The sequence below is a fragment of the Alosa sapidissima genome, chromosome 23 (assembly GCF_018492685.1).
Source record: "Alosa sapidissima isolate fAloSap1 chromosome 23, fAloSap1.pri, whole genome shotgun sequence".
Lineage (NCBI taxonomy): Eukaryota > Metazoa > Chordata > Actinopteri > Clupeiformes > Clupeidae > Alosa > Alosa sapidissima.
The window spans coordinates 25,517,420-25,544,771 of record NC_055979.1 but is presented as its reverse complement, the minus strand read 5'-3'; the positions used below and the strand labels follow the sequence as shown (position 1 = coordinate 25,544,771).

At 43.2% G+C, this 27,352-nt stretch overlaps 1 protein-coding gene and 1 long non-coding RNA gene across 2 annotated transcripts in view; one reads left to right on the top strand and one right to left on the bottom strand.

The window, feature by feature from the left end:
- Positions 1–413: 413 nt before the first annotated feature.
- Positions 414–16,510, bottom strand: mrps9 (mitochondrial ribosomal protein S9). Its single transcript, XM_042079954.1, has 11 exons — positions 16,363–16,510; positions 14,765–14,947; positions 10,113–10,175; positions 9,984–10,014; positions 9,478–9,557; positions 4,171–4,256; positions 4,011–4,086; positions 3,626–3,794; positions 2,907–3,015; positions 1,607–1,776; positions 414–802 (listed from the first exon to the last, which is right to left on the bottom strand). The coding sequence occupies exons 1-11, from the start codon at positions 16,459–16,461 to the stop codon at positions 711–713; spliced, it is 1,158 nt and encodes a 385-aa protein (XP_041935888.1). The 5' UTR covers positions 16,462–16,510; the 3' UTR covers positions 414–710.
- The window catches only part of LOC121698161, a 35,184-nt gene continuing 24,324 nt past the window's right edge, over positions 16,493–27,352 (top strand). The window contains exons 1-2 of the long non-coding RNA XR_006026704.1: positions 16,493–16,552; positions 22,028–22,141. This is a non-coding gene — a long non-coding RNA (uncharacterized LOC121698161). The remainder of the gene's footprint in view (positions 16,553–22,027; positions 22,142–27,352) is intronic.

Here is a 27,352-nt window from a genome sequence, read left to right as displayed (position 1 = left end):
AGTATCCTGGATCCATGACATAACTGTCCTTTAAAAATACAAATCTGCCTGCCTCTATGGGAATTTAACATAGGGGTATGTAGGCTATACTTATGAGCCCCTGTATTTTAGAACTGTCACTTGGTGTGAGAAAGACATTCATAACAATCTTTGTCTAATTAAGGGGGCCCGACAGGTTTCACAAAATAGTTTGTTCGGGGTACTTTAGCCACTTCCAGTTAAAAAAAAAAAAAAAAAACCTAGCTTCTAACCTCCTACTCTAAAATCCTGGACCCAGTGTCCATTTCGCTTTTTCAGCGGATGATTGGAATGTCCCGTTGTGTCTCAGAGCTTAATGCTTCATCAAAAGTGATATACTGCCATCTACTGGCACCATTGCGCCATTTCTCCTCTCCTTTGGAAAGAACAAACACTTTTGTCTAAGAAAACAAATATACATTTTATTGAAACATTTGAAGCATAGCTGAGAGCATTAACACACGTGCTAATATAATCATCTGAAGAGTATGGATGGGATGCACTGGGAGTTTCTGGATGCATTGTGTGGTCACCCATAGTGGTGTCCACAACAGAGATAGAGGATTTTAAGCGTTTTAAGCTTTTCTTCAGTCAGTCAGGCATCAACCCGGCCAGCTGATCATCTCTGGTTACCTTCTCTTCCACACACACACACACACCATCTTCCACCCTGTGGTCAGGTCCCCCTCTGCTCAGCGCTTCTTCCAGGTGAACTTCTTCCTGGCTTTGGCCTGGCCAGGCTTCTTGCGCTCCTTCACCCGCGGGTCAGCAGTGAGCAGGCCGGCTGCAGAGTAAAGAGCAGTAGTCAACAACAACAACAACAACAACACATATCAAAGCAACTTGTTTGTTTAACTATATCTACCGTAAAACGTAAAATAAAAGCCGAGTCCCAAATAGACGCTTGTCTCTTTTACACGCCTGGTGTGGCTACAGGTTTGGATAAATAAAGGCCAGTCTCAAATAGAAGCCTGGTCTGTTTTTTAGTTTCGTGCTGTATTTAATCTCCTATAACCCGCCAGATCATCTGTTTAAGCCAGTTCTATGGTGCATATAGATGCCTGTCTCAAATACAAGCCGGTGCAGTTTGGCGATTTGCGAAAATAAAAGTCCGGGATATTATTTGAAGTTTTACGGTAATTAAGATTTTAGTAATTGCTAGTTGTATATTTTACTGTTGACAGTATTGTTATCATCATCATCATCATCATTATTATCATGATTATTATTATTATTATCATTATTATTATTATCATTACAGTATAAGTAATATAAGCAGTAGTAGGAGGAGTAGTATTAATGAGAGACCAAATTGGCTAAGTGATGTACATTGTCCATGATGATACGATGACTAAGACATTGTCTGTTTGGCTGTGGATAAGTAGGTGATACGATGGCTAAGATATTGTCTGTTTGACTGTGGATAAGTAGGTGATACGGTGACTAAAATATTGTCTGTTTGGCTGTGGATAAGTAGGTGATACGATGGCTGTGGATAAGTAGGTAATACGATGGCTGTGGATAAGTAGGTGATACGATGACTAAAATATTGTCTGTTTGGCTGTGGATAAGTAGGTGAAGGTCCCACCTTGTCTCATGTGCTCCACTTTGCCCTCAGGTGAGAAGGTGAGGAGGCAGCGGGCGAGGGCGAGCCGTAGCGCCCCCGCCTGGGCAGAGTGACCCCCACCAATCACACTACCCTCCACGTCAAAACGGTCTAACGAGTCCGCAAAGTGCAGCGGGAACATCAGCTGCTCCCTTAGATAGCGTGGGAAAGAAGGACAGAGAGGTGGAGAGAGAGAGATGGAAGGAGAGAGAGAAAGGAGGGTAGAGAGAAAGATAGGAGAGAGAGAAAGAAGGATCAAGAGGGAGAGAGAAAGAGAAGGTAGGAGGGAACAAAGATAAAGGACTATTAATATCTTCTGCAATAAAAAAAAAAAACATCAGGAATCCCCCACAGCCTGGTTTCAGTCTAGTGCAGTAAGCTCCACACAAGACCACAGGTGGCAGATCCATGACTACTGGTCCTGAATAAAGCTGGTGTGTGGGAATCTGAAGACCGTTTACTTATGTGCCTACAAACACGTAATCCAGAGGGTGCCGAAAACGTGGCTAGTATATTGTTCAATATACATGTGTGTGTGTGTGTGTGTGTGTGTGTGTGTGTGTGTAAGCGTGTGTGTAAGCAGTTACTGCCCCGCATCTCCCTCTGAATGCACCGCGTGCTGACACAGAAAAAGCCAAAGCGTCCCGCTCTGTCTCCACAGCGATAAGGCGGAGGAGGCAGCATGCGCTTTCTGGCTCAGAGGCAGTCGTCTGTGTAATGAACTTTCCTCCCAGATCAAATAAAACGAGTAGGGAGGAACAACGTGCCAGAGAGAGAGAGAGAGAGAGAGAGAGAGAGAGAGAGAGAGAGAGAGAGAGAGAGAGAGAGAGAGAGAGAGAGAGAGAGAGAGAGAGAGAGAGGGAAAGATCCTCAGAGGGGTGGAGTGCTGGCATGGTTGTGATCTGCATGTTAACTGGCCAACAGTGCTGCCATCTCAGAGAGACACAGTGGACAGCATCTCTGCCAAATATCCCCACAGTCCAGTCAGGAACACAACAACAACAACACCACAAACCAAGCTCATCTGATTTCATCTGATCTCTTACAGAGGGAGATGAATGGTTTGTGTCAATTAGCTGCAGTGCCATGACTTAACTGGAAGGTTGGAGAACCTTTCACTGAACTGTCCTCTCATAAGGAACTGGACTGGATCTGACAACGTAGAAAATGTAGAATTATATAGAATGTAGATTGTCGATGATGATTGACGATTTATACATGTGTGCGAACACACACACACACACACGCACACAAACGCACACACACACGCACGCACACCAACCTGTCCTGCAGCACAGGAAAGAACTGCAAGTGATCTTTCCCATTGATGGTCACTTTTCCAGACCCGCCATCTCTCAGGACTACAGATGCTGTAGCTGTCTTCCTCCTCCCTGAAGGGCCCAACACACACACACACACACACACACACACACACACACACACACACACACATGCAGAAACACACACACATGCACTCATGCATGCACGCGCACACACACACGCAGGCATGCATGAATGCAGAAACATACACGCACACATGCACTCACGTATGCACGCGCGCACGCACACGCACGCACACACGCACACACACACAGAGACAAACGCAGTTTTACCCCCAATCCTGTGGAGACTAGGGCCGCAACAATTAATCAATTAGTTGTTGACTATTAAAATAATCACCAGCTATCTTGGAAATCGTTAATCAGTTTGGCATTTTTAAGGAAACAGCCTAAAAAAAAACTCCTTCTACTTCCTTAAATGAAAATATTTCTCTTCTATGGCATTAAACAAAATATATTTGGTGTGTGGACTAAACAAGGCATTTAAACACATTCTTTGGACTCTTAGACATTTTTCACAATTTTCTGGCATTTTATCAATTGAACAACTACTCAATTAATTGCTAAAATAAGTGATAGATTAATCTACTAAGACTTTGTTTGTTGGGGGCCTTGTTGGGAGTACTGTGGGGAGTGTGTAGCCATAAGAGCTGACCCCTACCCACAGCCGTGCTGAAGGCTGCCCCCTGCTGGTCGTGCTGCAGTGGGGGGATTTCCTGCTTGCTGCTCTGGACTTCCAGTTGGCGGCGGTAATGCAGGACACTCTCCTCCTCCAGCTCACTGTACGGCATCGACAGTAGCCGCTCCATCAGCTGGATGAACCGGGCATACTAAACACACACACACACACACACACACACACACATACAAACACACACACACACAGATACACAGATATATACGCACGCACGCACAGAGAGAGAGAGAGAGAGCAAAAAGTAAGTACCTAGTTGCAGGACATTTCTAAATTTCCCCAATAGATTGCAGTACGTAACAACAGTCGGGGATGGAAGTGCTTAGACAAAGAGAAAAGAAGGACATCTCACATCGTAATCAGAGATATCCTCAACCAGAAGCTCCTCCAGCTCCTCCTTACGTAGCCATCTGCTGCCTACCAATGAGCTGCAAACACATACCAAACACAGATTTATATAGAAACATGATATGACACACACACGACACACACACACACGCACCTGTACTCACATCTGTTTGGTGTCCTGGGTGAAGAGGCTCTTATTTCTCAGACGGTCCTGATGTCGTTCCACGGCCAACGTCTTCTCATAGATGTCCTGGAAACACACAAACGGGTCATCAGATCACGAGGTGTCCTGGTTGATGGGCACTACTGGGCTTATCGCTTCACAAGGAGGACATATACATATAGTACGTAAGGGATAATGTATTGTCCGCCGGTAATTATCAGAAAATAAGTCCCTAAAGGGAGAACAGAACCCCTGCGTGCAGCGGACGGGTTTTGCTTCGACCTGAAGGGACTTATTTTCTGATAATTACCGGCGGACAATACATTATCCCGCTTATTACACGGCTACTTGCCAAAACGAGAAAAGAAACCTAACACAATTAATCTTTAAAAATGATTTTGCTACCGTTTCGTGTTTTCCGCTGACAAAATAAATAGTTCACCACACAGATAGAACTTGACAGTTTCAGGTGTTGCGTGGCAACGTCTTACTAGCTTACTTTCCCTTTCAATGAAATTCCATTGCAATAAGCGAACGGAATTCTTGCGGAGGGATATGAAAGACGTTAATCAACCCGTTGCCATTGACAGCGGTGATTATATACTTTGCCGGTGATTTATATAGATTTAACATAGGCCCGAAATGTTGGGAAGGCCCATTCATGTAAATGGAACTTTCTGCAGCACTCTGAAGAGCCGTGTAATAAATATACATATCGTATAGCACAGATCTTCTCTGAGTATAGTATAGTAAGGGTGGCTTTGATCTGTGCTTTTACTCTACCTCTCTCTCCCTCTCTACCTCTCTCTCCCTCTCTCTCCCGCTCTCTCTCCCTCTCTACCTCCCTCTCTCTACCCCCATCTTAATAGTGCCTTTTTTTTTTTAATATATCTGAACCCATCTATTCTATGCTTCTAAACAAACAAAAATAAAAATGAAAAGAATTCAATGTCCAGTCAGAACAGCAAACAAAAAACACACACGCACGCACGCACGCACACACACTGCAATCCCCATTATAAAAGCAGATCCAATCTCTAACCACTCTCTTGGTCTCTGGTTGGATTTAATTGTGTGGGGGGAAAGAAATTGAATTGAGGAGCACTTGGGCCAGACACCCCCGAGCACCCACCGCCACCTGAACACACTCACCACACACACACACACGCACGCACGCACGCACGCACGCACGCACGCACGCACACACACTCACCACACACACACACAGGCACATACACACACACACACACACACGCACACATACACACACGCGCACACACGCGCACACACACACACGCACGCACACGCACACGCACACGCACACACACAGTAGTGTGGAGGCTGACATGCACCTCACGGCCTCACTCCCCTGGCCTCCTCCCTGCAAGCAAATTCACTTCCACACACAGGAACACATTTCCAACAGAGGGCTGGCAAGCTAACACACACTTAAAATGACCTGACACAAATACTGAACTTGGATACGATAAGTGATGTTGTGGTATTGTTTCATAACGGAGGCACTCAGAGCTCTCAGTATGTAAACAAATCTGCTGAATTTCCACTTTTGCATGTTAAAGCCAAACGCATTGAAGGACACAGGACTGTATCATGTGGTCAGTACACTAATCAGCAGCAGTGGAGGCCATCTTGGATGAAGACTGTGTGGCCATCTGGTATTATCACCACGGTTTCCTGTTTTGTTCTATGTTCACTGTCAGTACCATAGGAAACGTCTGTGTTTTCATCAGGAGAGAGCTGTGTTACAGTCATAGTTGACTTCATCAAAGTCATGTAAGCTTGGCCCCGGCCCTGGCGCAACTGGCTGGGGCACCTGCACTGTACGCCAGCGACCCGGGTTCGATTCCCGCCCCGTGGTCCTTTCCGGATCCCACCCCGACTCTCTCTCCCACTCGCTTCCTGTCATTCTCCACTGTCCTGTTATTAAAGGCATAAAAAGGCCAAAAAAATATACTTAAAAAAAAAAGCCATTCTTCTCAGAGCTGTAGTGATTTAGAATTATGTTTATTTTGTCATTTAATGACAGAACTGTTACTTTGCAAACCTTGTTACAGTGATGCTCACATTTCCTTTCTTTTTCCTTTGCTTGGTCTGGTCTGTCCTTTCCCTACCCACCTCTCTATCCCTCTCTCTCTCTCTCTCCTTTTCACTACCCCCCTCCCTCCCCATGCCCCCCCCCCCCCCTCTCTCCCTCCTTCCTTCTCTTCCCTCACCCCTGTCCCTACCTCTTCCTACCCCTCTTTGCCTCCCCTTCTCCCCCCCAATCTCTCTCTCTCTCTCTCTCTCAACCCCCCCCCCCCCCCCCCCCCTGTAAAGGCTTCATCAGAAGGCTCTGCAGTGTTCCTCCTCCTGGTGGGGGTCCACTTCTCTGCTGATGCAGTGGCTGCCAGTGGCAGGGAGATTTGACACACCTATTTAAATCAGCAGCGGGGGGCGCCACTGCGGCTCTGCGACCGGGGATGGAAGGGGCCGGCCGTGCGTGCGTGTGTGTGTGTGGGGGGGGGGGGGCACATTCAGGACAAAGGATGTTGTGGGGTTTAGTCAGTCCTCACATATGCACCGACCGCACACAAAAACAAAAGCCATTCTATAGTGCTGCAAGATAACTACGTGGCCAAGGACGAGGAGTGTGTGTGAATGTGGGAGAGAGCAAAGGACGAGGAGTGTGTGTGAATTAGTGTTGCACGGTGTATCGATACTAAAAAGGTATCACGATGCCTTCACGCAAAAAACCATACGATTTCCGACGTTTTTAGAATCGATACTTTATTAAAATTAACGTTCTGTGTCTGCGTGAACTGCTGCTCTCACTGCTCCTTGCACGCATCTAGGCAAGTGGGCGTGTCAAGCAGGCAGCTCTGAGTGAGTGAGTGCGCAGCCAACGTCAACATACAGTAGTTCTTTGCCGACCGTCCTCGGCCTTGTGGATAAAACAAAAGGTGAAGTGAAATCTGCAACTATTTCGGATACATCGCGAATAGTGAAGGCAAGCCATCAGGTACACAGAGGCCCGTTTGTGAAATATGTTTCAAAGTCATTTAAAAGCAGTAGGCTACGCATGGAACTTGGCTAAACACCTCGCAGACATATCCCAATATTTTTGTTCAAAGAACGACAGGTTAACGAATATGCTATAGAAAACACGACTACATGGTTAGTGCCAAGTTCTTCTCTTCTGTTTAAGCCTAAGTGAAACGAGTATGGTTCTCTGGGATAAAGCGAACCTTCCTTCATCAATGAATTTTGACGAGACATAACGAGCTGTAATAATTTTGACGAGACATAACGAGCTGTAATCATAGGGTGCTAGGGTGATGAAAGCGCAATGTTCACGGCAGAATAACATTACCATAACTTGTTAACAATCTATTTCATGTTCGGTCAGTACTACTGGTAATATTGGTCATGGCATGTAGACTGCAATTTGTTCAATAAGTATTGCCCAGATGTAGGATAGGCTACCCGAAATGCGCTAATTAAAGCCCACAGCATATAATACCACCAAAGCGCGTTGAGTCCTAATAATAATAGCGGGTTATTGTTACGTGGTAGCAAATCATGTTATCAAAGAAATAGACGTAGGCTAATGTAGGAATGCTCACAGACATATTGCAACAGGTAATGGTGTAGGCCTATCTGACGAAGACCTGAGTGGTTGGAAAAGTTGTACTTGCACACTGGGCGCAAAGAAAACTATCCTCACATTTTTCCCTTTGCAACTGTCAAAGAAATCCCATGAACACGGGAAGGCCTAGGGAAGCCTTTACTGTACATCAGATGGCCTAAAGATTAGGCCCCTCTGCATAGCATTCAGTGATTTGCATGCAGTAATTTCAACACTGACCTTGATCTAGCATAGTTTGGCTATTTAAAGCTACTTTATTGGCAAAACACAACACAATGTAATGAACTATAACAAAAAATAAAGGGCTTAATCACACAAAGTAGGCTTACTATTTTACTGACTATAAAAATAATAATTATGTAGGAAGTTTAGAACCCAGAATTGACCTGCAATTGAGTGCACCGAATTCAACACAAATGACTCAATACACTTGGAGGAGGTACGAGTCCTTTCTTCTCCAGATATCTTAGGATTTCGCCGTAGTATCGTTTCAATATCGAGCATCGTGATATTTATGGCAGGTATCGTATCGAAGTCATAATTTTGGTATCGTGACAACACTAGTGTGAATGTGGGAGAGAGCAAAGGACGAGGAGTGTGTGTGAATGTGGGAGAGAGCAAAGGGAAGAGGTCGCCAGGACAACACACACATTAAACAAAAACAAAGAGGTTAAAAAATCATTAAAGAGTGTTGGGGCGACAGACAGCCCTGTGGAGTCGGGGTCTCCCTCTCATCCCAAATCCCCCAGATCAACACAAGACCCCAGAATAGCACAAGCCTGATGGGCCGGCCTCACCCGCTACCAAAACTACTCTCCAAATGCCATTTCCAGAAGCCACAAACAAGAGCAGTCTTATAGTTATACAGTCACTAAAACCTGCCAGGCGGCAAGCACACATGCGCACGCGCACACACGCACATACACATGCACGCACACACTTTCTCTCTCTCTTTCTTTCTTCAGCAGCACCTTCACGTGTGAAATGGGACGGGACAGAGCCGTGGGGGTGTACAAGCCCTTTCTCTCTCCACAAGGCCTGGAGGAGCCCCATATTCACCTCATCACACAGGAGCTTATTTAACCCCCTCTCCTCCACTCATCCATCCATCCACCCCTCCATCCATCTGCACCCTTCCCCAGGGGTCTGCCCCCCCCCCCCCCCCCTCCTCACACACACACACACACACACACACACACACACCCTAGACACACATGCACACTCACTCAATCATCAAGCCAGACAAAACATGACCCCTGCTGTCCAATCACACTAAGCAGCCTATTTATCTCTGCCTGCCTGGCTGCACGTCTGTCTGCGAGCTCTGATTGTATGTCTGTCTGTCTGTCTGTCTGTCCTGATTGTCTGATTGACTGTCTGAACTCTCTCTGCCTGTCTGACCGACTGACTGCCTGTCTATTTGCTCAACGTATTTTTTTACGGTCAAATTGGATGGGACTGTTGAAAAGGAAGAGAAAGGAGAAAACCTTTCTTTTTTTTTTTCCTTGCAGAGGATGAATGCTATTCTTGAACAGAGTAGCTCAATAAAAATAAACAACTCAGTGTCTGGAGAACGCCATACTGTATAACACAGAAGACACAAGGCTCAAATACAACTCAATTCCATACTTAAAGACAGAGGGTAAATAATGCATAACTCACATGCATAAGTGAGTAGTAGGACTGCTTTCCTGTGAAGAACAGGAAGTGGAAGGGGCGGCCATCTTGTCCCCACTGGATTGCTGTGTAGATTAAAAGGGAAAATACACTCTGTCAATACACAACAATAGAAAACTGCTCTTAGATGGTAAATAAAACAAAAACATTACATACTTATAACAGAACTTCAGATTAATTAAAACATATATTACAATTATTGGTGAGTCTTTTTGTGGAGACTAGGAGGTAGCAGTAGTAGTTAGTACCTAAAATATGACAATTGTTCTTGTTGGAGAGAGTTAAGAAGAGGTCCACATTTTGAAAGAGCCACCAGATGGAACATTATTTTACCACAGTAATTTCTGCAAAGGACTACCTATTCACTGGTTGGCTCTGATCACATGAATAAAGCGAGTTTGAGGATAGAAGGCCTCTCTGTGTTAGCTTCAGGATTGAAAACTAAAAACGTGTGTTATATACTTAAAAAGAAATAACAGCCCTCCACCTACCAGTCTGTCTGGGAAACACTTCATCTGGATGCTGTAAAAGGAGTGGAGACACATTTTAGAGATTACGACCAATTACGGGCTCAACTGGCAAACACATCAAACGAGGGAGGAGAAAGGGTGAAACGTTACCTTCATAATCGGCCTCGCTTTTTTCTCAAACAAGCCAGACGGAAACAGATACCTGATGCATCTCTGTGGACAAGACAGAGAGAAATGTATTGTACTAAACAATGATCTGCATTACGTAAAAAGACACAGAACAATATGTACCATACATTAGAGAGGGGTTGACAGTGATCAGTGACAAAGCAAAGCAAAAGGCAGGCATGAATCATAAAGGAACACAGGCCATGGCTCTGGGTACAATGCGTGTTTGTCTCTCTTCTCTTATCCTGGGCTGTTGGTCATCTTGACAAGGCGGCCAGACTGTTGTGATTCAATGGATGATGTGGTACACTGCTACCTTATTTAAAATATCTCAGCTTCAGCAGTAATGTTTTAGAACCGAGTGACATTTCAAGGCTATACAATCATACAATTGTGAACTCATGACTACAGGCAAATGAAGGCAGACCTTCATTTGAAAAAAAAAGTTAAAACAAACAAAACCAACAAAAGTTAATCTCTGATAGTGCTGTCAAAGGCTGAAACAGAGAAGGGTAGAGAGTACAGCGGTGGCTAGAGAGCACGCCGACAGAGTCAACACCTGTTCTCACCTGGAGAGGCAATATGGTGGAACTCCCTCAGGGAGGGTAAACCTCACACGCTGTCCAAAAAGCTTTGCTTAGTCTAAACTTCAGAAAAAAAACCATGAAGTCACAAGCAGGCAAGTCCTCAAGGACTGAACTGACCAGCATACATTACATATACACAACACGACACAACGCAACGCAACACAACACACCACCATTATCAGTATCATGAGTGATTAGGGTATTGTGATATTTTACCCACCACTACACACGCACGCACCCACGCACTGCGAAATGAAACTGACAACTGAAATGAAAATTCCTGCCTTTACTATTGTCATTTGCTCTTGGGATAAGCATTCAGACTGTCACAGACTCCATACCCCAAAACTATTAACTATATATAAAAACATTAACTACTTGTAATGAATTAACTTAAACCTCATGTTCAAACCAGAGAACAAAGAATCAGTCTGATTTGTTAGTGGGTCATGTGAAAACATCAACCTCCTTTAGAAACCTATTCACACACGTTCCTACGAATATGTTTGGATGGAGGTCATATTGTTGCCAGATCCATACATATGGGTAAAAAAACTGGGATTCAGATGATAGCTTATTTGTTCCAAGCCTTGGCTATAAGAGACAAACAGCATAAGCAGACTGCAACTTCACATAAAATAGCAATATAATGCTTATTAAGCTTAGTCAAGTATTCAAATGGTGATCTAATGCCACAGTATTTTTATCCTTAGAGTAACAGCCCACTTGAAAGACCAAAGCCAGTTTGGCCAGATCAGATATGCTAAATATTCTGTAGAGAATGTATTATGGTTTTCTCCAGGGCACTGACAATAGCTCATCTTTTACACACCTTCATCTAAGGAGACAACCTGGATGAAGCCAAGCAGTAACCTCCAATCCCTGACCTGTTGTCAGAGCCCATTTTCTGCTAGCCATGATGCACCCAGCAGCTGGAGTTTGAACACCGTACGTCTAAATAGCTTGGACACGCCCCCACTAATGGCTCTATTCATTAAACCGGAGAGAGATCTGGGAATTCAGTGATGAAGGCTGGGAAATTTAACCATCAGCGAGGAGAATCAATTAGCGTATACAGTGGAGTGTGCCAGGCCGAAGGGATAAGCAAAGTCGACATACAGTGCCACTGTCAGACAACAAACACACACACACACACACAATCACACAAACTGAGCAACACACACACCATACACATACACACATACACCATACACATGTACATTCAATTATAAAACTAGATGTACCACAGAGCAGTACAAAATATGACCGCCGCCCAGTCCAGCACATTTTTTCCACACAAAAAAATCACGCTGAAAGGCATATATGATTCTAACTGTCTCACTAAATTGCATTATCCACACTCAATTCTCACTGGCATCTGCTAGACAACAAGTACGAAAACATGATTAGTTCATAGATTTCACATGTAAAATTCATTTTATACAATGCCACCCCCATCTTGCCTGTTCATAATTCTGAGAAATTCTTGAATTGTGTGCATGTGTGCGTGTACATGTTTATGTTTATGTGTGTGTGTGTGTGTGTGTGTGTGTGTGTGTGTGTGTGCTTGTGTGTGTGCCTGTGTTTGTGCATGTGCATGCATGCGTAAATATGTCTACTGTGTGAGTATGTGTCATACGTATGATTACTGTGAATGTGTGTGTGTGCGTGTGTATCTGTTTATGCACATGTGTGCATATGGAATGGCTTAACATGACCCCTGCAGGCAAACATACGGAAAAAATTGGTCATCCTAGGCCCTACGGTTCTCAAGATATTCACAGAAAACTCTGTTGGTGTACGGTCACTAAATGTACACATAAAATATTTTATTGTAAGGCCCCCCATGAACGAAAGTTCACGAAACGTGGCATGCATTCAGAGGATGTCATAATGATCCTACACTTCCAATTTCGTGCAGTTTTGACTATGTTAGGTCACAGATACCTGCGATTACAACACCTCATTTTTACTTTTTTGTGTTTAACTAGGTGGCGCTATACATGAAATGAGTGGTTATGGAATGGGTCGACATGGCCCCTTGAGATCAACATACAAAAAAAATGGTCCTCTTAAACCCTAAGGTTCTCGAGATATTCACAGAAAACTGTGTCTGCCCTACCCTCCTTTCGGGGGGTCCAGTCCAGCAGGGGGGCTACAGATCAAAACGAAAAACGATAGTTCCATGCTATCCATGTGGGGTTACATGCCCACCAAGTTTCGTGTACCCCGATCTTTCGCTGCGCGGCGGTCATAATAACATTGTGACTCTTGTGTTGTGATAGCACAATATGCTATATTATCTGAAGGTACCGTACATTAGTGTGCAAATTGATGGTTCAAAAATCCTTTTGCAGTTATGAGTGATATAAAGGAAGGTCATATTAATAGCTGACCTACAAAAAAAACATATTATGGCAGTGATCCTGTTTCACATAGCATAGGTAACAGTTAAAATAAATAACAGTTATTTACCCCTTAGAACTCCAGCCATTTTTTGCAGGGTTTTGCATTACTATGTTTTAAAGACTTTACAGAGGTCTTAGTGTAAGAGAGGTCGTAATTCGTCCGCCGCTCACGGCCCTCAAACCCGCCACCTCAACACACACCGGCATGGGAGCCGAAGGCTCTAACCACTGAGCTAAAAGCCCAGGCTTCCAACTCAGAGGTCAGAAGCGTTCTTAAGGTTAGGGGTGTGAGGATTTACATGGGCTACTAGCACGTTACATTAGGAAAGTGTAGTAATGACTCTTATATCCTGAATCTTATATCCTTTTTCAGCACAACTTAGGCATGACTAAAGTATTTTATTTTGACCAACTATATACACAAACATGTGCAAAAAATCAAAATATGTATTTATTTATTTTTAAAGAAAAGATTGGTAAGGAACACAAATAGATTAAACTTTTTTACTAATTGAAATCATACACACACTTATTCTGAAATAAATACCATTGAAATGTTTACTACAACTATCATAGTGAGAGAGATATCCCTCTAGCCTAGAAATCTAAGGCACCCAAGCAGCAGCAAATGTAAATTGCAGCCAGGGTAGTCTAGCAACTCTCCGTTCTTGGAAAATATTGATTTTATTTGAAATATTGATATTGATATTTTCTGGACAGAAAATGACTTCCATACAAATGCCCCATGGTCCTTTCAGTTTACTTCCTGGTTGGTTTTATGGTCAAATATGGACCCTTTCAAGAGAGTTCCATTATCAGCATCATAGTTGGCCCCACAAGGCTTCCGTTTTAACATTCCATTTGTTATCTTAATGCAGAGGAAGTAGATTGGGGCCCAAATAGAACGTTCAAGCATCGTTTTTGTTGTTATTGTTGAAAGGGTCTATAAAGATGTTTTGGGAGTCTTTCCCTCGCTATTATATTTTCGCAGCGTCTTTTGACTCATTCCGGTCGTGGTAAAACGATAACGTTGATTCTACTAAAAAAAAAAAATTTAAATCCAATTAGTTTAGCGTAATCCCTGAACCCTCCCCTTTTGATAGACACCAGTGGCACCTCTGGAAAATTAGGGTACTAAGTCTGTTAAAGTTAGTCATTTCTCAAAGGTGCGTCAGTGGCACGGATCCGTGCTGCTAAAGTTCTGAGGGTTAATGACCAAATTAACCGTCTAAATGTAAAAGACAAGCTATAAATATATGGTACAAGATACAAGGAAGTTTATTGTCACATGCATATAGTTACTGGAAGTAAGAAATGCAGTGAAATTATGTCTAGTGTCAGCCTATTTGTGCATTAATGGGGGGGGGGGGCAAGGGCTGCATAAAAAAGGTGGGGGAGGATTGGGATTGGGTGGGGGGCACCAACAAGGAGCACCCAAGAGCAACAGGGGCAAGGAAAAACTCCCTAATATATATATATATTTTTCAAATAATTTCTATTCTCCTGACTGAATATCACATCACAGATCTTTAAAACTTGAAAAGTGAAACAATGTGAAACATGAAATGCATCCCTTAATTGTCTCAAGTAGCTGACAGAAGAAAAACAACTCCTGAACAACCCCTTCCCCAATGCTTACATCAATATCTTCTTGTGTAAAATTCTCTGGGTCCTCTCCCATCATATTGGCTAGATGTCGTTTGCCAATGTTGAACTCCTCCACCTGTTTCTTGATAAACTCCTCTGTGAACTTCTCTGGGCCAGCAGCAGCCAGGTTTTTCCGCAGAAGACAACAGCTTGTACAGATCTGTCTTCTGACAGGCTGAGTGAGAAAGAAAAACAGGCAATAGTTCTAAAATCAACCCTAATTTACATCAAACTTAATATTGTTGAAATGCATGTCATGATTTTAATAGAAATATCTTTCACAGTATGAACAGGGATTAAGCCAGAAGCTAGCATATGGGAAATGATTTTGATAGCACATTCTGTAACGGTTAGAGATGGTTTAGGATGCTTGATATGTGTCCTCCTTTGGAAGCCTCTTTGTCATTACAGTCTCATTTTTTTTTAAATACTGGCTCTAAACAAAGGTACACAGTACAATGTACACGGTATGATAACCATGGACATTCATACCACAGTATACCACAACAGCAGTGTACTGCTGGAACCCTTCACTAGGCTATATCAGAGAAATCAATTCAAAGCACTACCACAACATTTTGTTACAGCTATGAGTATGCTGCCTTTGTTTTATCCCCTCAACAACCTACATGATGAACCCAATATCAAAGACACAACAAATATATATTTTCATTTTGTTTTGTGCTATACTGTACTGGATTAAGTAAAATGAATGTTACTGAAATTCAGTGAAAAACTACTACAATAAATGTACTATGTATTTAAATGTAGGCAACTCATACGTAAAGAATGTGAAAAACAGAACATGCAGACAGTGATATATCAAGAGGTTTGTGTTTAGTTTCGCTCTAAGAGTTTATCAAATCTGAATCTCTGTAGAAACAGGAGAATAGTGCATAGCGTTTGGGAAAATGTGTCTGTCTGTTCATAGATACCGTTACGGTTTTGAATGTTTAGCCTGGTAGTTAGTTGTAAGCAATCAGGAAAAACGGTGACAACTGTAGAAGAGCAACACATACACACATACACACACACACACACACACACACACAAACACACCACTGCAGAATGGATAACTCGTTAGCATCTTGCGCCACCAAGCCAAAAAGCTCCCCCACAATGATTCAAGACAGTAAGGTACGTTTTAGTTGACTACGTTGGGTCATGACTCACGCATGATCTATTCACTATACACAGTACAATTTAAATATAATTGTAATAGGTGAAAACCAATGTGTTGCAGTATTTGGGATATCGAAAACATGCAGAACGTCGAGTGACATGTCTGCAAAGCAACTGTCATCACAGAACACATACTAGCTATCCTAACTATCTATCTATCTATCCTAACATGTCGCAAAACTTTGTAATGTCAGCTTCGCAATGCCATCGAGTTGGTCTACAATAAGTGACAGACGTAACGTTTCACAAAAGGGTAAATGTCAGTTTAATCTGACAAGCAGAGCTTTTTCACAAGTTAGCTAACCAAGGGCATTCTGAGTGATTACACTATGTAGGTAAACGCAGCTCAAACAGTAACTGCACACGTCGGATGAAACTATGAATACAGTCTAATCACTACGGTTTTACCTGTCGGCCAACTGTTGTGGCGACGATGTGCGATCCTGCAAATTTATTTCCATATCTTAACAGCAGAGACCCCACCACGGTACCTCTGGAGGCGGCCATGATGCCTCGAATGAAAATCCGGAAACTGCGTGACGTAATTTCCCGTTCCAATTTCACTTCAGGCTTCATGTGAAGACTAGAGTCAGTGGTGGTGAGTACTGTAGACTGTTGATGTTAGTGTTTGTTTTTATTCTTAAATAGAAATATACAGTTCCTTTGAGCCCAATACTTTCACCAATGCTTTTGCCACACTCACACATTTAATATGTCCGTCAACTACTGGCAAAATGTGTTTATATCGCATGCAAGAAGAACCTGTTCGCATATTGCCACATTCTGTTGCCATTTCTAATAAAAAAAAAGTCCACGTCAAAAACTTTCAAAGCTGCGCGTGCCATATCAAAGGTACCATGAATGTTGGCATTTGGACAAACTGGCTTGTTTGTCAAAATGCTTAAAATGACTGAAAACCTAAAAAGCTTTAGTTTTAAAACACTGTTAATGATACAGACATGCTATTTCAGATTTCTCCAAAGGGTTGCCATAGAGGCATCTGTGGGGGCTTTTGCCTTTATATCAATAGATAGATAGATAGATAGATAGATAGATAGATAGATAGATACTTTATTGATCCCCAGGGGAAATTCAAGGTCTCAGCAGCAGCATACATACAACACAAACACATTTAACTTCTTTAACAGCAGAAAGAGTAATAGGACAGTGGAGAGAGACAGGAAGCAATTGGGACATCACTGCAGGCCAGAATTGAACCTGCGATTTTTCTGAAAGGGTGACTTGTGAGCCTCTGGCTGATTTGACATGGAATGACCCAATGCAATGGCAGTCACAGCATTCACTCCATCACAACATAAATATGTGAGACAACATTGACCAGATGGATATTATAGTTTTATTGAGTTGCCTTTACAAGATTCTAGTTCATCAACCTGTTAAGCAAAGATTCTAGAGATAATCTTTGCTGTTAAGTTAGCATTAGTCTATTACCTTGATTAAAGATAAGCTTATGATTGTTATATCAGCAACCCAGTTTGGAACCTCTGAAGTTCGCCTACAAAAAGCTACCATCTTTTCGATCAACTCTCGTGGGAACGACAAAGTTGGAAATGCAGAAGTTTTCCTGAACACACTTTTGTCCTCTGCCTTTGAATGGGTACTGTGATCTTCGGTACATTAAGACGCCAAACCCAGATTTGCTACCCCAGAGCTAACTTGCTAACTAACTTAATGGCAAGTTTCGCCCTATACAATAAGGGAAATGTGAATATTACTACCCCCAGCACCCTATATGGCTCTCGGGGTAGTGATATTCAAATGTCCCTTATTGTGACATCTCATAAGAGAGATTTCTGACTACTGTAGCTCACAAAATCACATAGTTTCTGACATCAACCTCTCTCAACTAACCCACAAAAACTCAACGCACGGTTTTGTTTTGCACCTGGAGTGTTTGTAGAAGCATCAGAGACCCGAATGGAAGTGCTTTTTGTAGTCTGCTTGGAGTTCATTCACGCTCAGTTTTATTGTCCTTGTGAATAGTGAATAGTGGCATCTTGTAGCGGTCAAGTTTGCATAGTCCCTTGTCAAGGGCGCAGCCTCCTCAACCTCCTCGTCTTCCTTATCCTTCTCAAGAACCCTACAGCCAGTGCTGCAACTGCAGAGATTCCCTAGAACCCTACAGCCAGTGCTGCAACTGGATCTGCAGAGATTCCCTATTTCATCACACCCTCTTATTCTGATTTATCACCCGGAGTGAAGAAATACTCTTTTCTAATTGGCTGGTTGGGTGGCTATTAATTCTGAATAACAGGACACCTATGAAGTAGATCTGGTAAAAAAAAGTTTAATCACCGTTCCATATCAATACTTATGAATGGTAACTATAACAACCATAGTAGGACGACGGTTGAGCCTGGAAGCAGGCTTCGCAACAATGAAATCAACTGTAAACAAGCTAACTGTCCATGCTATTGCTGTTATAGGGCCAAAGAAAGTTGTACAACAAGTCGGCTTCTTTTTAAACGGAACTGAGTGTCTTCTTTGCGTGTTATAAAGGCATGACTATTGCCTGCGCGTCGGGGAGTTATTTGCCTTTTGCACTCGTCCATTAATTCCGTATAACAGGACACCTCGGCGGCCGCTATCTCTTACTTAACATTCCATACTCATCACATGCCATACTCATCACATTCCATACTCATCACTTGGTAGTAGATTGTCAGAACAGAATTTTTTCATGTCTGGCCAACCTCTGTCAACTTCATGTCTGCCAACTTTCTTCATGAAATACCATTTTTCATGATGTCTGATGCTGGCAACAGTATCACTAGGTTCCTGCTCATGGCTGTTTTTGACAGGTAGGGGATTGTAAAATAGAAGTTGGAAATCAGTTGTGGCATAGGTGCACTTGCGCCTCCACCCATAGAGGTCATATGTGGTGGGAGTTTGGAGTAAACATGGATCAATGCCCAGCCTACCATCCTCTCGCGCCGCCCTGACAGAGTTGGAACAGAAATCCTGGCGTATTAATCAACGTGAGGGAGCACAGGCCTCGGGCTCGTGCCAGTCGATGAGTTTCCCTGGTTAATTCGCCTAAGGAATGCAGTCGTCAGCGGAATGATAAACTGTGTTTGCCCTTGTTTTTAGCCACAAGCACGCTCCCGTTCACAAAGAAAAATAGTTTGGACCTATGGTCTCTAATTCACAGTGGGGGGTGAGAGAAGGCCCATTAATCACACCTTTGCCCCAGTCTACCCCTGACAGGAGACAGTGTCCAGCCCCACCAGAGACGGTTGGGAAGAATGTCTGGGCTCTTTCCCTTGTGTAAACAGTGAAATATGACACCCATAAAGTAATTACTGTACACAGACACTCAGTGTGGTTACAGTTTTGAATATGCTCAATGCAAATACATCCGTCTGGAGGACCTGAGTTCTTGTGAGTGTGCTTATGACTGTGTTATAAACTTACATTAATATGTTATGACAGATTGGGAAAATATTGCTGTTATCCAACTATCCAATGAAATATGACACAGGGGACATATAAAACTTTCATATATCAATCCATTGATTTATGATAAAACAAAAAAACAGCTGTGTGTTGAGCCATGCTTCCTATTAGAGAAACAAGACATTCTGCAGGCCTAAATGCACATAGATTTCAGTTACGTCTGGGGACATGACCAATTTCCAACAATATTTCAAATGTTTTAGGAAATATCCCACCAAAACACAAGTCTGTTGTAGAACCTGAGTGGAAGCAGAGTTGTCACTGCTGAGACCATTCAGATCAGTCATACTAGCAGCCATCTCCATGCTTTGAATGACAATGCTTTACAGGTATGACACAGTCTACTCCCTGGAAAGGGGCCAAATATATTCACGACAGAAGTTGTTTCATGGGCAATTTTGAGTTTTACTCCACATCAAAAACACTCCTCCATGCAATGTACACCTGAACTTGAACTGTACTTGAAAATCAAACTCTCAACAGATTTGTTAGTTTTATGTGTTTTTTTTTACTATTTTTAATAATTGTTTGGCAAAGCGTTCATTGTGGCCAGTTGTCCAGGCTGAAAGGTATACTGCAGACAAATTACGACTATGGCAACCCAAATAAAATCTCTTGGTATCAAGTTATTTGTGACGGTATTTGAGGACAGATAAGCACTGTGCAGTTAGTTATGTGGTCTAGCTCAGAACACCCTGTTGAACACCCTGGTTTGGGCAATGTAAGAAAAAATGTCACAGTATGCCAACTGTATACAGTATGCCAATACAGTATGCCAACTGTATACACTATGCCAATACAGTATGCCAACTGTATCACCAAAAGACTACTTATGCATGATACATTGGTGCTAACTGCTGTTTTTTAATTTGCTTTTGCTTTTTTAGATCAAAACTGTTGACAACAAAATGTCCATGGTTTGTATGTCATATTCTGACTGTATGCTTTCTTGATATTTTAATGATAAACACAAATCAGAACAGAAATGTATCACTGTACTCCTCAACAAAGAAAGCACAAAAATAAACTTTACCAAAGACGTACAAAAACACAATTCATCAAAGCATGAGCAAGCAAAGTATTGATTTATAGAATTCTAAATCAGACATCTCTGTAGACGCTTCAGGGAAAGCGTGATGACATCAGTGAGAAAGGGAGGGAGGGAAAGGGTGAGAGAACAGAAATTCCTCTTTGACTTATGAAGCTGACCTGTGTGTGTGTGTGTGTGTGTGTGTGTGTGTGTGTGTGTGTATTTGTGTGTTTGTGTGTGCGAGTGTGTGTGTGTGTGTCTGTGTATTTGTGTGTGTGTGTGTGTGTGTGTGTGTGTGTGTGTGTGTGTGTGTGTGTGTGTGTGTTTGTGTGTGCGAGTGTGTGTCTTTGTCATGGGTCCCAACGCTTGGCCCCAGGCCATATCCACACACACACACACACCTACACACACACACACACACACACACACACACACACACACACACACACACACCTACACACACACACACACACACACACACACACACACACACACACACACCTACACACACACACACACACACACACACACCTCCATTCCTCTGCTCAGCCCACATGTGAGTGAGTGTGTGTACCTCAAGCTAACTCTGACTGGCTCCTTATCAGTGGGGCGTAGAGGCAGTGATTGGAAAAGGCAGCTAGGGGGCATGACAAGCCCTTCATGTCAGCCCTAGTCCTGCCTCACACACACACACACACACACACACACACACACACACACAGACACATACACACACACACAACACTAACAAATGAAATCAGTCACATATAGAAATGAAAATTGTAGTTACAAACATGTCATATACCTAATATTCTCACAGATAGATAAGATATAAAACAAAATACAAATTATGCCATTTTTCATCTTTCTGTTATGTTTGTTGCTCTTGTATTTCTTATTGGACCTGCTATGGGCAGCCGTGGCCTACTGGTTAGCGCTTCGGACTTGTGACCGGAGGGTTGCCGGTTCGAACCCCGACCAGTAGGCACGGCTGAAGTGCCCTTGAGCAAGGCACTGCTCCCCGAGCGCCGCTGTTGTTGCAGGCAGCTCACTGCCCCGGGATTAGTGTGTGCTGAGTGTGTTTCACTAATTCATTGGGATAAATGCAGAGACCAAATTTCCCTCACGGGATCAAAAGAATATACTTATATACTTATTTTATAATGTATACATTAGGCCTACATTACCTGACAGTATTATAATAATGTAGTGCCACGTCACTTAATGTTGCTGCTACAGACAACACTATGCAGTATGCAGTACTATGCAGTATGCAGTACTATGCAGTATGCAGTACTCTTTTCGCTTTTGCGTTTTTAAAGAAGTAAATTAGACCGCCAAAATAACACCAATTGGTTCAACTAAGTCCATTGGTTCTTCACTAATAACTCTAAAAATTACTTTTAAAATTATGTTTTCCTTTTGACAGAAGGTCAAGAGCTGATTAAGATCTTTCATCTGATGTTTAAATCTCAATTTTGCCAAAAAATTTCACATATAGCCCTCTGGTTCTCACCCCTCTACAAAGCTTGTCACTAACTGTACAATTATGTTTTCTGTGCACAGAGTTATAACTGGCTCCATGGATCCAACCATGATTGACAGGTTGCAACTACCCACCAACCACCTCTTTAAACAACTTAACTCACCCAGACTCGGATTCCCTGAATAGGGCCCAAGGTAAATGATGTTTTTGACATTCCAAGTATCAGTTGAAGTATAATTTAGAGCACTCAATGTAGCCTGGAAAATCTCAACATTTCAGTGTTTGGTTGAGAAATATTTAAACTTTGCAATATCCATCACTACAACAACATCAGGTTAAGATTATTATTCTTATTTAAAAATAAAATAATAATTCCAGAAAAAGCTACAATGTGGCTCAATGGTGTTTTAATCCCCCACCATCGACTTCAAGGCAGCGCTGCGACCGTCGATTTCAAGGCACCTAACCCTAACCCTTGCCTAACCCTAGTGCCGTCCATGCAGTTCTGCCTGGAAGACAACGTTGGGGGCTTAAAACACCATAGAGGCTTCTACATACTCGACACACCCGACCGGTAGCGCGACAACGTGACGTCAAAATGACGTAGATCTTGCTGGCGCGCCAGGATTTAAGCCAGGTAGCGCGAGGTAGCGCACCACTCATTGTTTTTCAGAAGAGTGCGATAAAGCGGAAACAGGAAGATGGACTAGTTCGAGGGCAAGCGAGAGTTGCAGTGTTTTGTTACAGTTGTGAATTTTTAATAGTTTGCTGGATAACTTAACAATGTTACCAGCGAGAGTTGCAACACATGGAATTAAGAGGAATAGAAGAATAGAAACTATTTATTTTCAAACAAAGGATATCTATTAAGGCCTGAACAAAATCTCTTTCCACTTCAGGAAATTACACAAACTCAGCCAGCTGCTAGCTAGCTAGCCAGCTAACTAAACTGTTTAAATTATTAAAATTTCCCTCGGGATGACTAAAGTATCTATCTATCTATCTATCTATCTATCTATCTATCTATCTACCTGTGCACAACCCTTGGAAACTAGATGATAATGATGATGGTAGTTGTGAATAGTAGCAACCAAAGTCTGAAGTACCATCACAGAGGCTAGCTACTAGCAGAGAATGTCTAATAAGGGGAGAACTGCCACTCTCGGAAAACTTCTGGTTTCTGAAATGGTTGCAGTTCCTTCTGTGGTTCCACATGAGGGCGCTCGTCCACGAGTGCAGAATGCATGGAGGTCTATGGCGCTGTACCCCTCAAAATCCACTTTTCTCGGGATATAATTTTTTTTCAAGTAATTTGAGTATTGTATTCGAAAGGGGAGGCAAATAAAATACACTTGGTTGAGTATTATATTTTTTAAAGTCACTTAATTGTTCTAAAAAGCCTTTAAAATGTGTCAATGACGTCATTCATTAGCACAATGCTAGCGTGTTATGTGCAACAACGACCCAACCTGTAAGAAATCAAAAGGACATAAGTACTCGTTCATTCAACTTTTGACCTATAACCCATGTTGAAGTTATACAAACTACAATCAAATATGAGATTTGTCAACGACAATCAGGTGAAAGAGACAAATTTAGCCGTCTAGCTCCATTGACTCCCATTCATTCTGCACTCATGGCGATCGCCCCCAGTGGAACTCTGGTGGAACTGCATCCAAAATTCGGTACAATGGGACTTAATACGGAGTGGCAAGGCTCTCCGTAGACGGGCTCTGCTACTAGTGTTTCTTACTGCAGCTTCTTCTGCTGTGTAACGTAGTTAGCGTTAGTCTTTTCACAACAGCGACACCTCTGTTTAGGAGAATATTGCAACTAGTGTCGCGACCACCACGCGAGAGTATAAATGGTTACGGCGCTTCTGTGACGTCACATTGTCGCGCTACCGGTCGGGTGCGTCGAGTATGTGGGACGTTTAAAACATGTAATGAAGTATAATGTTTGAACGGCGCTCACAGTTTCTGTTGCAAGCAACTACTCGATACCTGAACACAAAATGTACAGGTACCATTCAGTAAGTCTAACAGACAGGCTACACCAGACACTTACATTCTCCACTCAGTACCGTTCAGTGAGTCTAACAGCCAGGCTTGGGGCAGCCGTGGCTAACTGGTTAGCGCTTCGGACTAGTAACCAGAGGGTTGCCGGTTCGACCAGTAGGAACGGCCCTTGAGCAAGACACCTAAAGGCTGTTACATACTCGCCACTCTCGACCGGTAGCGCAACAATGTGACGTCACGGGAGCGCTGTAACCATTTATACTCGCGCGTGTGGTCGCACCGTGGTGGTGAGCTGTCAGTAGCATTGGCCTCATCAATGGCAGTAAAAACTACCCTCTGTGATAATACTTCAGACTTCGGTTGCTGCTATTCACAACTACCATCATCACCATCTAGTTTCCAAGGTGTGTGCAGCTAGATAGATAGATAGATAGATACTTTATTCATCCCGAGGGAAATTTTAGCTAGCTGGCTGGTGCTGAGAGATGAGTTTGTGTAATTTCCTAAGGTGGAAAGAGATTTTTTTCAGGTCAGCAGATATCCTTTGGTTAAAAATAAATATCTTCGTTACCTTTTGCTGGATTATTGGCATGTCCCTGGGTCCTAGTTCTTTCATCTTAATTCCCTGTGTTACATCTCTCTCTGGTAGCTTCATTAACTTATCCAGCAAACTATTAAAAAATCATGAAGTCTCGCTGGTAATTTCCCTCTCTTCTCAAACTGACTATTCAAACATCATGTTTATTTAAGATGTGGGCTAGGCTATATGAAATGCCTGAATGTGGTTGATGCCTGTATAGAGGCATGCATGCTCCCTGATCTTGGCTTCAAGCTCATCCTGCTTGTCGCGCGCATCTTTAAAAAAAACTGCTGTGCATGACCTGCCTGCGTGAGGCTGAAATTTCTCGTGCGACAGAGGAAATGATGCAATTTTGACGTCATATTGTCGCGCTACCGACAATGAGTATACGTGCCACTATCATTTTTGGTGTAGCCAGTTTCATTGATTATAGTGGAAGCTAACTGTCGCAGCATATGAACAGAACGCTTTAGTTACAGTACGTGCCTGGTGTAGGCTGCCTGTAGCCCTCCCAGCCCTGGTGAGCTGTCTTGACTGGTTTGAACTGAAGCTTCCATAACATCCCCTCCATGCGCACATGTTGCTCCCAATGCCGTGGACAATGTTTATCTGGGCTTAATATCTGCTCTCTGATGGGCATGGAAATCATTTTGCGAGATGATCACAGACACATGTGAGAGAGAACAGGGCCCTTTTGTAATGTTACCAAACGACAGATAATGAATAGAGACACCGCACGATGATGCGGAGCGGAGTCGGAACTGCCAGCAATTACCTGGTGAAAATCGGCCCTCGTCAGTATCTGTCTAATTACAAAGCCGCCCTGGCAGCGCGTGAAACCGGTCGAGTGGCACAGCAGATTGGGCCCCAGCCACACAGCCACACATGTTCTCAGGCATTAACAGTTTTAACACCGCATCGCAACGTTGGGAGGACGCCAGCTACCTTCTGGCACTATCTCTTTTGCCTTCCTGGTTCTTTATTATTGACTCTCTCTTCCTCTCACCATGTCTATTGAGGCTTTGTTAGTGTTTTCCTTCTTGCAGTGCTCTTACTTGTTGGTCTCTTAATTGCTTATATGTTGTGAGGTCCTTTCACCTGTTTCTATGGAGGGTCCATTAAAGGTTCAACGTATAATCCTCAGGCAGAATTCTCTGAGCAGCCTCTCCCAGGTCTTTCTTTTTTCAGTTAGTTTAGCAGAACCCTCTTCACAATGAATTACGGGAAAAGGTGAACCAAAGGCAAAACTATTTTGGGGCATTGTCTGGCTATCTAATACCTTTTCAGACCTATAGTTAGATTGTTTGGTCCGCAGGGGACAATACAGTGTTACAGTGTTGCATACAGACTTTGGTCCGGTTCGGTTTCACATAGTATGCACTGTTTCTATACGGACCAAGATGTGTCATAATTGAGAAGATTGCTCCCTGGGCGGTTGGTGTTTATCTTTGGCTCATAAGAGCTACTTTGGAATGGCACGCTGGAGTGACAGCTTCACAGGCTGATCTTGGATCTTATCTTCTCTTATGACATTGTTTGTATTTGTCACTTTTGGCAAACTGTAGAGTTTCAGAACAAGTCGTGACTGCGACTAAAAAATAATCTGATGTCGCCAAAGACACATGCATGTCGAGTTAGTACTTCCTCACGCATCCACTTTTGTCCACAATTCACGTTATTAGGACCCATCTCGCATTCCATCCATTCAGGAAGTGAACAGAAAATTAAATTGACCTCATTTTATCAACAATTCAGTGATCTTAACTCCCATAATTCATTACTAGACTTTGTTGGACCTATCAGCAGTGGGACCACACCAGAGTTTGCCAGATGATGCAATTGTTGCATTCTGACCAACGCACTACAGAAACAAGGGGGCAAACGCACTACACAAACAAGGGGGCAAACGCACTACACAAACAAGGGGGCAAACGCAGTACAGAAATAAGAGGGCAAACGCACTATAAAGAAACAAGGGGGCAAACGCACTACAGTTTGATTCAAACGCACTAAAGGCTGTCGGTGTGAAAGAAGGAAACGAGTGTGGAATTTAATGTGTGTGTGTTTGTGTGTGTGTGTTTGTGTGTGTGTGTGTTTGTGTGTGTGTGTGTGGGGGGGGGGGGGGGTAAAGAGAAGGTAAAGAGATTGACAAGACGAAGTGTCTGGATTACAGATTGGCATTATCAGTCGGCTGTGCTTCAGATAGAGGTTAGTCCCATGGCCTTGCAAGCCAAAACCTGGACTGCTCTTTCTCACATGGAACCACTTTAGACTCTTCTCTTTTTCATACCCCCCCCCCCCCCATCTCCCTCCCTCCCTCTTTGCTACCCCCCAAACTAGTGGTAGTATAGAATTACCTCCCTGAACTGAACTGTGCCGGTCCCCTTCCTGGTCTTCTCTGATGAAAAGGTCTGTGTGCTTCTCTCGCCTTCATCGTCTCAGCTCCAGTAGGACTTTCTTCTTCTTCTTTTTTCTATTACCCTGAGAAGGCACTCAGAGAAGCCCAGAGAGTCCCTGTAGCAGAAAAAGGAAGGAAATCATATCTGTGTGTGTGTGTGTGTGTGTGTGTGTGTGTGTGTGTGTGTATGTGTGTGTGTGTGTGTGTTGGGGCCGAGAGGCCCCTAGGATGCAGCTGCTGGCAGTTTTAGGGGGGGAAGAGGTTCGAGACCCCAGACAGGGCGCACGAAACTCGAGCTGCTGGAAAGCGCTGAGACCGACCCAAGACAAACTTCCTCCCCCGGCCGGTCACATGAGCGTTTCCCCTCGTAATGGCCTCCTCCTGCCCGGAGGCTTTCCCCAGGGCGGTG